We start from the raw sequence: 15,836 nt of genomic DNA, 5'->3' as shown, positions 1-15,836 counted from the left end.
TGAAGTCTTTTGCACCAGGTGAGGTCTAATTTTCTGACGATTTTCGATGGTTGATTAGATAATCCCGATCAATCACTGTCATCGATACACAGGTGAAATCTCGTGGCGCTACTACCTGATCATTTCATCAAAGAGCGCAGCGATGCTAAAGACAAATAGGGCCCGGCTTATTACGGACTAGTGCCTCAAACTCAAAACGACGTCTAATTTTACACCCCCTAACACGTTCGGAGCTGCTGTTCCATGTAGCACTTGTCCGTTGATTAGAGAAGTTTTTGCGAGGCGTGAATGCGATACTGTGTGTACTGCCGTTATAAGCAAAACGTAACAGATAGCTGACGTTTTTGATTGATTAAGCGTCGTAGGTTACTCGCCTTAACGTGTCCTTTTTGTCGCCATTATCTCGACTTCATTTCCAAGAATGGAGAGAAACAATACTAGCGTCCAATCGTAACAGTTACTCTACAGATTAATCCGACTCTGGCATGACTCGTTACAGCGGTTTGTAAAGCAGGTACTGTATGAGGGTCTGACGCGCCCGGTGTTTAATTAAGAAATGTAGTAACCCCCGGGGAAAATGAACTTTAACACTTAGGAGTATGAATGTCCTATAAATATTATACAAACAGAAAGTCACACACTCACCGCTCGGTTTTAGTTGATGAAAATAAAAGCAGTGAAATTCATTTGATTTTCGCATGGTACGGATAGATAACTGAGAATTCGTGAGATACACGTGAAATTATTTTCTGCCGAGTTCATTTTTATTTTACATATATTTTTTTTTAATTATTATATTTATTTTGATTGTCCTGCCTTGATTGATTTCAACATGATATATAAAAATCTAAAAGAAAAAAAGAAGTGACAGACGAGAAATAGATTTTAAAAATATATTTATTGAAACAAACAAACAGAATCTGCAACTTTCTCACATAACTCATCACTTATACAACTTTTTAGATAGTAAAACAAACTGAATTTGCTCTTTTTGTGTGTGTAAAATATCATTACAACTGCAAGTCATATTGTATGAAATTGCAATTTCTTCCACATTTTTTTCTATTAAAAGATGTTTTTTTTAAGAACAGTCCTCTGTTATTCTATGCCCTATCTTTTGCTCTCAAAGCACTTGGCTGCTCTATTCTTAAACGAGTCCACATTTTGGGGGAAATTTTATTAAGAATTAAACTTTGTTCTTTAGATATAAATATTTTAATAAAATCATCAGAACTTGTTTTAATGTTTTTCATCTGTAATTAAATGGGAAATATTTACATAGATTCCAATCTATAGTTTACTGTATTAAAGATATAGACCGTACAAATCATTTTTTATCAATACATGTAAGGAGAGGGTATTCAAGTTTTGATAGCTTGTGCTTAAGATGGTTCAATGGTCGTAGTCATTTTTAGACTATATGGATCTCCAAAAGAAGAAAAACTCTATGTAAAGATATAGAAAATCATTCAAATTTTAAATTCAAAATTATGAAAGTTTTCTGTACTTAATAATACTTTATAGCCAAACAAGTCGTTTAGAAATACTAATATACATGTAGAATTGACGATTTATTCGTTGACTACGCAGTCTTCTTAATCCAATTGTACATGCATCAAAAATAAAAATAAGATATGTTCAATTAAACTTTATATCTTATCTTTTATTTATCATACAAAATTTTAATGACTTTAGCCTTATGAATAAGAATAACATTTAATTATTTATATCTAAGCAAATAATGCTTAGATAAAGTTCTAATCTAGATAGCTAGTTTTCTCTTTATATATTTGTGTAGAAAATGAAGAGCCTCTATTTTTCAGAAAGTCGTGAAGAACCAAAGAAAAAAGACAAAAAAGTGTGACACTGTATCTTATGAATGTATGGAACATCAAATCAGATAACTATATGATAAAAATGTCAGAAAATCACGGGGTTCTTTTATAAACATGTCATATGTGACCTCATCTCCGTTTATCAATTCGATAATCATTCTTCACCGGAAAAAAGTCCAAAATAGACTTTCAACCGTCCTGGCTATAATTTCATATTCTAAAAAATTATTTATCAGAGTAATCAGGCTACACCAGGAGTGGGTGCTGCCCAGTACCAGCTTTTTTTTATACTGTGAAGCAATGAAGGAACGTAACTTTGTATAAAGAAAACATAGAAGTACAAGACTTAGTAATTTATAACAAATGTGCATGTTCATTACGATATTCTAGTATCTATTCATCTTGAATTTCATTTCTCCTTTCATTTACAACGTTAACACAACACCAATTAAATATCTCAAGAAATACACATTTTTTTTTTTAATAAAATTAAAAAAAAAAGGAATATCCTACTGAATATTTTGCACTGGTAGCATTTTTCTTTGATTTTTTTCTTTTGATTCGAGTGTTTCAGTGAGTTTCTCTGGAATCGTATCGGTTTCAGTGTGAACTAAACTTATAATCAGAGAATACTAGAGAGAGGTATATAACTATACATTATTTTGAGTAATACATGTACTAACATGTGGTAAATGTTTGTTTCACCATGCCGCGCCCCCTCGAGTAAAAAAGAAACAAATTCTTAAACCTGTAAGAACATTGATTTTATTTTAATAATGATATATCACAGATTATTTTCTTTTTGTTAGCACGAACAAAAAATAGAAAACATTAGCTACTATTTTAACATGCTATTAGAACTTTCTGACTTACTAATTATCATATTTTTCCTCATTTCAACATCAACTTTTAAATTTATTTACTTATCTTGGATAATTCTTTTCTGTGCATTTATAATTCTCAGTAGTTACAATTCCGTTGGTTAGTAGATAGTGTACTTGCATATTTGATTTAATTTTTTTAAGAGTTTATCTATAGATATTTTTATATCTTTATGCTCTCATTCACCTTAAATATTCATCTAAAATTCGTCATTCTATTTCCGGTATCCTTTGTGTCCACTTTGCTAGGTCAATCGGCTTATCATTACCTATATTTATCACTCTATAACAGGGTGGGCGTTGTCTTCTCGATTTGGAAAAAAAGAATCCAGGAATCAATGAGACGATATTAAAGCTTCCTCGCGGACAAACGATATTGCATCAAGTTGCAGATTAAAATATCGTCTAGCAAAGAACAGCATCAATTAACAGAATTCACCCGATTGTCCTCTAAAAATGGGAAGAACTGAATGGATTCGAAATGGCCCACCTTTCGTTGCCGGTAACAATAAAATTGTGACAAAAAACGGTAATGGATCAACAATCTCAAGCAGTCCTCAGGGAGTTCCAAGAACGGCATATTAAGTGCTTGAAATGGCCCCTAGAAAGCTTGGCAATCTCTTAATTTAACATTAATGATTTTTGTATACATTTCCTCATTAGGACTGGATGCGATGCCGTGTTTACTTTGACGAGCTCTGGATACCTTCATCACTTTATATCCCAATGGCCGCCCAGGGAAATCAGCGAAATGAAAAAGTCGACCGAAACACGGAGAATAAAAAATAAAATTCACAAAGACTTTAATAGAATTGATATATGGATCAAGAGAAGCTATCGGTTTGCCACCAAAAATGAATTATTATGCAGCTTTTTAAAGTGAAAATGAACGTGTGATAGCACAAAAAATACTAAAGAAAAACCCGGTTTCTCAAAACCCATCATGTAATTTTAAGTATCTTCTAATAAAGAAAAAGAACAACTTCATTCAATTTTAATTTCATTTATTTTCTCTGGAGCCCAAAGACTCGCCACAATGGGTACAGACAGTCTTAGTGATAACAGCATTGCCTTTTCTTTTAAAGACAAAAATAAAATTTCCATTTTGAATGGATAGCAACAGTTTTTCTATTTCAAATAGCACATTTACAATAATTTATTTTGTCTGTGTAAATTATTTTTTTGATAGATTTTTTTTGAATGGCAAAAAGCATAAAATAAATGCAAATACATGCGAATCGTTTAACAGCCTAGGCCATTATATTCCTTTTTCAAAAGGACTATCACCATCATTTATTTAGATTAGCAAGACATTGCATGATGACATGAAAAGAAATATTGTACAGTAAAACAAATATATCAAGAGTGAAAACGCCAGCTTTTCGGGGTCCTTTTAAGTTTTATTTTTTTTCCTCAAAATTATTATTTTTTAATTTCCGATACTTATCAACATTTCATGTTTACCTTTCATTAATTGTTAGGTTTTTTTTTATCTTGATACAATCAAACTCTCTCGTTACTTATATATATGTAGCGTTTTTTAACAATCTCACATCGTGGCATCTTCACGATTCGTTCCTTGTTGTTTTTTTTTCTTTCTTTTTAAATATCTTTGAATTTTCTGGTTGTTTCTAACTGTTTAAAAAAATTGTTGAACAGAATTGCAAGGTCAACTAAGAATAATTTTAAGATTGTTAATTCAACATGGTACGTGAAGCTTTCCACAGTTATATTCCAATTTGTATATTGCACATTTTTCCCGTTTGTATTTTATAGTTATCAATTTGCACTGTATAATGTCTATCTGTATGGGTATAACCTCTACTTTTGTATAGTTTTTAATTTGCAATTTGTGTGTTGTCATATTTTGCATTATTATTTTCTTTTATGTTGTATAGTTCTAATTTGATTTTTCATGTGATTTGTGATAAAGCTTTTTTCAGCAGTTGAGAACTTTAATAAAGAGTTTTAAAGATTTGATGATTAATTTTCTTTTGTATTTTTATACTGTATACCAACAGAATTTATTATATATTCGCAAATACTTTGTAAATGCAAATTTATGAATATTACTATGATAAAGCTAACAATTATAAGTAACATTTAATATTACTATGATTATTGTATATATTGTATGCATTATCATTGGGAGAGGAACACAAAGTTGTAAGAAGTCGTTTCCAATCCTCTTATGTAACTTACACAATAAAATATGTTCAAATCATATGATTTATGTATCTTCCATTTGTATTACAAAATGTATCATATTAATTTCTTTTGTATAATTTGTAATTTGTACTATTTCGGATAGTTTATCGTGATTTGTTCCCAATGCTTTCATCAGTTTAAATCTAAATCTAATCAATATGACTAATGTTTGCTATATTTTGGCCATTTTAGCAAGAGGAGTTTTTTGAACGATAAAAGAGCTATGATGCAGCATATGATATACTAGAAATGACATATTATCATTGGGTTGAATGAAAACCTCTTCCTGTGGGGCACAGCCACATTTTTTCACTGGGTTGAATAAAAACCTCGTCCTGTGGTGACAGAATTTTCTTTTAATATATATATATATATATATATATATATATATATATATATATATATATATATATATATATATATATATATATATATATATATATATATATAATAGAAATACTAAAGTACAGTACTTACCTGCATCACTCAATGTACAAATGTAATGATAACTAATTGAATGTTAACTGAATTAAGCACATGGTTTGGCAAAGCAATCGATGAATTCATAAAAGCATTGATCTATAGATCTATTTTTCAAACATATTAATTTGTTGAAATTTGCAGACTGTGACTGTAGTCTTACCATCTAGTAATCGACCACTATCCCTTTGTTATCATTATTTAAAGTCTTGATATTTATTCATTACTGATTATCATTCAAATTTATCAAATTTCAGCATAGTTACAATGCACAGTCAGAAGTTCCTGGACATTTGTTATTTAGAGCAAATAATTTTTTTTTTCAATACAAATAAAATTTATCTTGGAATGTCTGCCTCCTTGTCATTTATTTGCAATCTGAGGACAATTTATTTATACTTCTGATTCTCAGCGAAATTGTAAGTTTCTTGTTTTCTATCCCTGTTTTGTTATCTCTGACACATAAAACATGCGAATCTTCTTATATCGTCTTCAGTTTATTCTTGTTATTTCGAATACTGAAGGATCTACCCTATTTGTCTACTTGTTCATGTTTCTCTACAATCCGAACCTTTCTTTCAATCTTATAGTCTTATTAATATCACAATGGTCTAGAACATATTGGCTTTTGATATCAATTATTTTGATTTGTGAAATTTTAAAATATTTATGTAAATATGATGAACTGTTCTATGCATGTACGATGCATGCTTTGTTAAACATGTTTTTTTTACTACTGATAAAAGGTAGGGGTTGTCCCCCCCCCTCCCCCCGTTCAATGACTAGAAGACCACAACTATGTCTGTTTATCTGTTTTTCCATATTCGGAAGAATTGAGATTTCTGTTTCAGTTTCCAAATCCATTGGGCTATCTCAAAGACCGTGAATTTCACACAGTTTATACTTGTTTTCTACATAATATATCTTTTTTTTTTTCTCAAAATGTCTTGTTCTATTTTCAATGCAATAAACACTATCTTTTGTTTTTTATCTATCACATTGACCTGAACTTTACTATTTAAACTATTTCTTTCACGCCAAACTTGAACTTTGTCTCTGTTAACTTCTTGTACCTCTGATTCACCGTATGCAGGAAATACTTTGTTTTTTCATTGGGTTTTCTTGCCTATACACAATATGTGCGCCTTAAACGTCTTTCCCGATTGCATAGTTTTTACTGAGTAGTTTCATGGCTTTATATCTTTCTATCAAGTCTATCAAGACTTTTCGATTCTCTACCGGGTTCTCTTTTTACGAAGAAAACCTTCAATTAAAGAGATTTGTTTAACCTAGTTTATTAGATTGCCCGTGCAACATGGCATCAGTCTGCTTCTTAAAGGAGCTTGTTTTCATACCATCTGGCTCCAGATTACTGGCTAAATTATAGTCCCAAAAATGCTTGATTCTTTCCAGACAAAACGAAAAATATTCGATGATATCAGTCGTTTCGGTGGAATAAAAAATATTTCGACTACAACATGTTTCCAAACCTGGGATAAGTCCATGATTTGTAATTGTTTAATAAAACGTCGCTTTTACGTATCCACATATGTATTTATATACACGAAATACTAGTATATGGGTGAGGTACAAAAATGCTTTACAGTGTAATTTTTCTAAATAATAAGCTTTGCATTTACTTAACGGTGCGAAAGAGTATATGATAATTAGGACTGCATTCCGTTTTTATGCACCGAGATTGAGTTATACGATTTCCAGAATATTGAAATCTGTTCCGACTTGAGGATGAATCACAAATCATTCAGGTTTAATGAAAAGTGAATGAGAACTTGACGCGGATGTTTTATCAAGAGTCGGACGCGCCAAATGAGGCGTGAATCCACACGCGACAAACAATCAGTCACGCATAAAAATGGCCGTCAATTGTTTACCATCTTTGGGACCCTCAGCGCCATCTCCGGATCGATCAGTGTCCTGCGGGAAACACGGGGCCAGAGGAAGGTCTTCCCTGGGACTTGGAATGAGTGGTTTCCAGAATCTTGATAAGCGGTATCAGTCCATTAATCAACAGATTTCCAGCGACCACCGACGGATTACCTGTGATGTTACCTCATGTTTACCTTGATTTGATGCTGATCAGCAAACACTAATGCAATATTTAAAACAGGAATAAAAAGAAGGTGTCAAAATAATAAACAGACAAACTGCATTTGTACAGAACGAGAAGTGTCTTTTATTTAAAGAAGTACTTAATCTTTGATTCTGAGTTACATGAATTATGTGTTTTACTTTTTAATTACTCTCAATATCGTGAGCTTTTTCAGTTAAATTAGCTTTTATCTAACATCTGGCACAGGATGAATCTCTGCCATTCAGTCAACTGAATGTTAACTGAATGGTCTTAAAATATGACTGAATGGCATAACTATGCCATTCAGTAACATTTCAGTTCCTTTTCAGTCACATTTCAGTTGACGGAAGGAGAAATTCATCCTGTGTGGAATGTTGAACACATTTCCAGCTTACTAATTAAATCTTAATTCTTCAATACATTTTAGAAAACAAAATTGATATGAGTAAAATAAATTAGCACTTGAATAATTATCTTGATGTAATTTTTCATTATATAAAACAGTGGAAAATGAGTTTTTTTTATTTTTAGAAACCAGTAAAAGGTAAGGAGAAAAAGATTTATGGTTGCACATCACGTGATGAATGGTACACGCAATACCTTTGTTGTTTGGAGAACTGGGAGAACACAGAACTATCCTTGCTGTTAACATTCAGTACAGACAACTTACTACACAGATACTCTGCATTTCCTCTGTTAACACGGCGCCAGAGGCACCAGAGGAGGACATCATGATGCATTTCTGTGATCGCTGTAAACAGACATTGGGAGAGCGATGATCAGATAAGGCCTACCAACCATTTTGCCATTCCCAGTAGAAAAGTCACTTTCTATTTCATATCAGATACAAAAAAGGAATCTACTGGAGATCAAACACTGGTTCTCGACCTGTTTAACACAGAGTGGGATCATCTCAGAGATACCCCGTGTAGGGAAAATCTAATTTGTTTTAAAAGCTTAAACCGGCGCGGTATGAGTTGAAGATTCCGTTGAGGAGTCGTTGATATTAAGTACGCGATGAAAAAGAGTTCATTAAATTATCTAGCTGTGGACTGACTACATGTATTAACTAAGCAATAAATTAAGTAACCTTATTTTTTCTCTACGAAACATATCTACCTTAGGCAATCGCAAACATTATGCCTACGTATATATTGTATATACATAGGTTTGCTAGATTAACAAATAGCGAAAATGTATACTTCTACAACACTTTGCAGATAAACTTACTCTTGAGATGAAACAAATGTCATATATAAGTAGAATGTACACTATATTGTTGTTTTTCTAATGAGACGAATCGCATGAAGCAAAAATAATGTAAACTAATTTTGGATAACTAAATGGTGATATAACTCTTAAAACTTAAATATACTTCGAACACCACCAATTCATTTAGACAACTAGAAAGAATTAGTGTTCTTTTCTCATGGACAAAACAAAACTAATTGTCGATTTAATCTCAATGAACATATCTTTTATGCATTTCCATACAGTCAAGAACTATGTTATTTTGTATTGCAAATTACACATCAGCCCACCTTCACCCAACACACAGCCAATCCCTTTGTAAGTGTTTTGTCTCCTTACCATTTACTTACTATTTTTTATTGAGTCTCTTTTAATATTTTAGACATAAAGACCTGAATTTGACTTTCAACACTGCCTGTAGTCGCAAATGAGTTATGACAGTTCGATTTATTTAAGAAACCTTTAATTCCATTGTTACGCAATTCTTCATAATTAAGGCGAATAGCTACTTTCTTTAATCAGATTAGTTCGCCGGGATGTGAACACTGAAATTTAGTTAACCTCGGCTCCTTTGGGAGCGCATTCCACAGCTAGTGATATTTTATTCTTTGTCTTCTAACTACGCTGACTGACACTTCGTCGTTAAAGGGAGGAGAAGTTTTGCTCTACCCGAATCCTCACACAAGTTTATTGTAAGATGATCCACCCCTTTTACAATGGGGGCAATAGCTGGGCTTTTTAAGAAATCTTGGATAATTAACTGAGTGATAGAGTGAACATGCAGGTGCCCGGTTGGGGGTTCCCCACACCCACACTTTGTACAGAAATCCATGTTTAAATTTCACGTTTTCACACAAAATCACAGCTGGTGACTTATTTCTGAAATATCTTGTCCGAACTCACTTTCATTTCACTACATGTTAAACTGAATCCAAACTAAACTAAAGTAGCAATGACGTGCAGCATTTCCATAATCATCAAATTATTGCGAGTGGAACAACATTTTTGTAAAGGACAAAGTAATAAGGAGAGCTTATACTATAGTATCAATGCTACAGAACGCAAACAAGAAGGCAATTGTAATATGAAATTTCTTTTTTTAGTTTACACCAAAATGGCGTTCCATGAAAGCATTAACCTTCACGTTCACGATTCAGATCGTGGAAACTTTTCGAAAACGAAGAGGCAACATTTCAAGAAACAAAAGAGGGCATTTATGGAGGTGTAAGTTTTACTCACCGTGTCTTGTCCTAGCATTTCGTGGAATTGTCATAGAATAGGGGAAATGGGGAGACCAGATCGCGTCTTTTTCAATTAACTTGATCAACACACGTCATATAATTTAACAAATTGCCAGTGTAAATAGCAATAACTAATTTACTTGTTACTTGAATAAAAAGTAATTTTCTGCTGTTCTGCAAAATCGATTGGATTCTGGGTTCTTCTTTTGCACAAATGGCCTAATCCCCTTGTTTGAAGTTAGAATTCGTCAGAAACTAATCAAATTAGCGTAGGACGATGAACAAAAAATATAAAAAAGAAATATTTTATCAAAAGGCAAAGGAGAACTTCCTAAAGATAAAATTTCACAATATTAGATCTCGTTTGGTCCGCAAATTCAATTGTTACCCGTGCAATCAAATTTGATTAGTTTCTTCTGAAGCAGACGTTATTGATGAGGTTGTCCGTCGTTATGGTGTCACGAGAGAATCGGTCTAATTCATCACAACGCTTGCCTCGGAATAAAAATAAAACAGACGCTTGTTGATGTTCACAAAGGTCTTTAAACCTGTCTATTTCGTGCATTTCGAACGAATTCTTACTTAGTCACTTTTGAAATTGATGCTTCTTAAAATAAGCTGCCCATTTAAAAAATATTGCACAACTATTAATCGGTTTTGTAAGATGAAAAAATATTTTGCAAACAATGATTGAATGATAATGGCCATTCTCATTTTGTAAACTGTAATATTCTTTTCGTTTAAAGCTTATCAACAGTTTTATTTTAAACTGTACCAAATCATACAAGCGTCTTTTATTACTGCAATATTTCTAACTTTAATTAATCAAAATTACGGTCACAATCACAGAAAGTTTTTTTTTACTCAGATAATCAAAGTATAGCTATAGCTCTCGCAGTTGCTCTATAAGTTGTCACAAGAAAATGTTAGGGTAATTTGTAATCTTATGTTATAGTATTATTTTATTCCGTCTCATATTCTGGGAAAAATAATAGCAACTGAAACTTACATTTGATCTAAAAGAATGTTTGTTTTGCAAAAACATATAACTCTCAACACAATTTCTCACAAATTCATCATCTATATGTATAAAAGTAGCAATCTTCCTACGAATTATACAATGAATTTATTTCTAATGAAAATTGTTCAGATGCATGAAAATTATTGCTTTTTTTGACCAATTATCTTGGGACTAACAGTTTGCATCTAGTAAAGCAAATATTTCCTTTTTTTAAAGGCAAGAGAATTATTGTACATCAAAATATGTCAAATGTGACAAAGTTTTGTCTAGCCTATCGGACTAAATCGGCTCGTTTTTTGTTTGGTTGGTTTTTTTTAAAAGAAAACTACAAATTCAGAAATACATTGTGCTGTTTTCAATTCAAAAAGGCGTTACTAAGAGCAAAGTTCTGCTATAACTAAAGATATATTTACCCCGACCATACTTAAAATTGTCGATAGGGTAGTCAAAGAACCATTTTTTATTAATAAATAAATGCTAGTATATATAGATGAAAATTCATCTGAGAATATGCATCATGATTTAAGCATGTTTCTTCATTTATACTTGAAAATGGCAAAGTAGTAGAGAAATATCAAAAATGTATCTACGTTGAATGTGTACTCCGTTTTAAACATTATTAACACATTGTTTAAGATAATATTTAAAAGTTACAAAAATATACTTGCATGAGATTTCAATACTCTGTTTCGATGTAAATATTTATTGATATCATTGAATAAAAAAAATTACTTTAATTCACTGAAAGTTTTATTAAGTGAAAACATGGTTAAAAGTAGTCTATATCTTTAAAAATTAAAACACTTTCGTAAAATATACACAAATTATCTACACGTTATTCTAAAATTGTATGCCTCCAATAAGACTTTAAAGTCTAACCATTCATTTACAATGTCCCCGTACTTTTATCAGAATCTATTCTTGAAATGCTAAATAAATAAAAAATTTAAAACGTTGTTTTCCATTCAAAGATTTGTTTCTACCGTTGACCTGTATTAATTCATATGTTAGGTAACCTGGAATAAGTCTCTTCTAAGCATGGAGTATTATTGTAAATTATTTTAGTGTGAACCGGAGTTGACATAGTGACATATTCATATTGATAAGCACCGTTAGATATTTTGAGGTTCTGTACTAAAATATTTTCAAAATTTATGCTGAAAATTTGTTTTATATATATATATATATATATATATATATATATATATATATATATATATATATATATATATATATATATATATCGATTTGAACCTTAATGATAAGGTTGGTTGTGTTTAAACACTTTGATCACTAATTAAAATCAGCCTAAAAAGATAGTGGCAATCCATTAAAAGAGAGTGTTTTACACATACTGTTTGTATGTAGAACTTTTCTGCTTAAAACAATTAATCAATAAAAACTTCTTACTAATGTTAGGATAGCGACACTATTGTGACAAATAAATTATATTCTTTATGAAGTTGACGATAAATTAACGTAAAACCCTTTCGTACACGCAAATGATTTATAAAACTTGATATTTATTGTTAGTGTCAGTTATCGGAATTTCATCTCATAAAAATATCCGCTGTGGTGACAAATCAGTTTAAAATGATCTTCGCAAAACCGGTCAGGAAAACGAGCCCTGCATCTAGTACCGTGTACAACATGTGACTCACAGCTTTGTCATCAAGAAAAACAAGGATTATCGAGTTCTTGGTATTTAATTTGTTATAAAAAGCACATCTATGCATTTGTCTAATCATGTTCTCAGACATCGTTTTTTTTTACCGCAATCAAATTTCTTATCACCAAACGAGTCGAAAAATTCTTCGCGTTTTCATTTTTTTTTTCTATTTTTATTAAAACATAACAAATGTTATCTATGTTTTTATTCTTAAGCCCAAGTTAAAAAAATAGAAATCATACTTGCTATTTATCATAAAAATGGAATTTATATTGAACTTTTAGTACCCTGTGGTGTTTTGAATGCAAGGATATTCACCGGGTACTTACATTTAGCTTTTAGAATGTCTGATATCAAGACATTTTTTAAGTAATGGTTGTGTTTGCTATGATAGAAAAATACAATGAATAAGTATACAACAGTGAAATGTCAATTCTTATGAATCGTGTTTAACGTTTTCTTAAAAGCAATACAAATAATTCAAACAAATCAATAATTAAGTTTGTTAAAACCAAACAAAATTTATAAATGATGTGTATATTGTTTGTATTAATCTGTACTGGATTTAATACTAAATGGAGTCTTACATTGTAAGGAAGACAACTCTAACCTCAGCAAACATCTGAATTGTTGGAAAGAATTTGTTGCATCTCAAATACCTAGAGATAAAAAACATAATAACTGACGATAAATGTAAAAAGATGTTTGTAGGTAACATACTGATAACAGCATATAAGCTATAAACCTTTAGATAATTAAAAAAAGAACGGAGTGCATGGGATACATTTCTTTTTTTAACTTTCTTGAATTGTTTATTATTTTGCTAAATTCTTTCACAAAGAAATAGGGAAGAGAAATTGAATTATGTATCGATATAGTTTTCTAAATATTCACTGTTTACTGCAATAAGTTTAATTCCTTTATATATATGCCTTGATCTGCAAATATTGCTTCGTTTCTTTAAATTTTGTATTCTATAGAAGTAAATACTCCGACGGTTTCACTTTCGGACGTATAAATTATCTGTATGCCAATTTTTTTCTCAGGTAAGATATGCCAAAAACGTATTTCTGTACTTGTATGCATTTTTTCACTTTAGACGGAAATCAATAGTATAATTTTGGTTTTTATATCAGTTTCTTTGCACCAAGGACTATGCTATGGTCTGAATAACAAAGTATATGCAAAAATAAAACGAAGCACTATAAGTTGTAACGAATATTGCAGTCAACATTTGTAAGAACAACCTTCCAGTTTTAATTTAGTTTACGACGATAAATTTTAGTGACAAAGCTTACTACTAGTATCTAGTTAATTTAATGAAACCTGAAATAGTAAATTTTTTTGTTTAGCAGCTCAAAATAATTTTGACTACATTTTCTTAAACCCGAGCCTTTTCGTAAGGAATCACATGATAGTTCTCAATTTGTTCTTTGTTCTTGTAAGAAAGTAATTTTTGTGATTTGTTTTTTCTCGTCATATTTTTTCGTTTAGGATCTACAGGAGTTATTCAATGGTACACCTTTTGTGAAATTTACCGTAATACACAGACAAGTTACCTTTTAACAATAGTTTTAAGTGTTGGGGTAAGAATGAAGAATAAAATCGTTTTTACACGCTTATTGAAATCGGTACAATTTTGGCGTGAATTGTTTAACAATTATCTTAACGATAGCATAAAATCGTAGTAGATTTCATGCATGCTTTAGTGTAAAATGAACATGTGAATACATCTTACCTTAATTGCGGATATTAGATGATGTTGGTTAGGCCCCAGGCGGTTTGATGGTCATTAAAGAGATATACACTCAACACATGGAAACTGGTTTAATTCATTGTGTACAAAACACTTCACTGTAGACATTCCCAAGGTCAAACTTGTCAACCTATATCCGTTTATTACCCACACACCAGCAAAAGGTAAGAATATAGTGAAAATAGTATGAATTTTAAAAAGATAAGCTGAATAGATATACCCAATTTGTTAAATATTGTTACAACGGAATATTAATACCATATATTTTTCATTTTTTTGTTTTGACATTCTGTATTTACTAACATGTTAAAACCCAGTGGTAGTAAAGACAATGCTTACAAATACTTTATGGAAACTGATATATTGTAAAGTAATAAAAAGACCTTATATCATTCCACTGATGTAGTGAATAATTCAATTACGACACCGTGCTTCAGTTTTGGCATTTTTTATTTTCTATACAGAATGTATAAAATATAAATAAATTGATCACATGTTTATCACTCTAAACGGTGGATATCACTCCTGGGATAAATTTTTGATATAACACTGTGTATTTTAACCCAATATGACGCCATAATGAAACAATACGTACAGTTAGGCGGTTGATTAACGTAGAATGAAAAAGTAAATTCATTTGAAGAGTGGAGTTCTAAATGTGAAATTAAAAGCTGCTTTATTTTTTCAAGGACTGATAAACACATGTTCGAAAATGAAATGTTTGTTTGTTAATCTTCAAAGAACTTTTTTCCATGCGTAAAGTTGTTGAGGTCTTGTAGTAAATGTGTTGTGTGGCTCGCAATTATCATTTTTTACAGAAACAATTGAGGTTTAACAAAAGACGTGATAAAACATGTGATAAAAAGAATCTATCATGGTTTGTAATGGTATATAATTTTTATCCAACTCGTTGTGTGTATCCTATCCCCTTGCCAAGGCTCGTGGATAGAAAAAAAACAACAACACAAAACCATATACCATCGAAAATTTGAATGTTATAATGATTCAATTTGAACGAAAAACGAAAAAAACTCTTTTGTAATAAAACGTAGAAAATTTCATTACAAACAATTCCACTAGTAATTCATAGTTTACATTTAATTTTGATTTGATTTGAACAAATTTTATTATACAAATATACATTTACATAAATGAATTAGGTAGCAGGCAATGCTTATGTAAACCTCCATAAGTTTACATTTAGAAGCACATGTCGTTTAATAATATTCATTTTTAGCCGGGCTCTGCTGAAAGCAGAGTCCTGGCTATAGGCAGGCAAATCGCCAATGTTACTATAAATAGCACAAGTAAACAAAAAACCAAACAGCGTCAAGGTAAAGCTTCCGCTATACCAAATACTTACACAAAGAGCCACGATTTGTCAAAAGTGTTGGCATTTTGT

The 15,836-nt window shown here is 31.1% G+C and overlaps 1 protein-coding gene across 1 annotated transcript in view; it reads right to left on the bottom strand.

The window, feature by feature from the left end:
• The window catches only part of LOC105348460 (LIM/homeobox protein Lhx3), a 28,254-nt gene extending 18,173 nt beyond the window's left edge, over positions 1-10,081 (bottom strand). The window contains exon 1 of the mRNA XM_066077563.1: positions 9,987-10,081. Coding sequence (XP_065933635.1) covers positions 9,987-10,020 — 34 coding nt within the window. The 5' untranslated portion in view covers positions 10,021-10,081. The remainder of the gene's footprint in view (positions 1-9,986) is intronic.
• Between the last annotated feature and the right edge of the window lie 5,755 nt (positions 10,082-15,836).

Source organism: Magallana gigas, chromosome 2 (genome assembly GCF_963853765.1).
Source record: "Magallana gigas chromosome 2, xbMagGiga1.1, whole genome shotgun sequence".
Classification (NCBI taxonomy): Eukaryota; Metazoa; Mollusca; class Bivalvia; order Ostreida; family Ostreidae; genus Magallana; species Magallana gigas.
The sequence above is the reverse complement of the archived record's forward strand: the minus strand, read 5'-3'. Positions and strand labels throughout refer to the sequence as shown.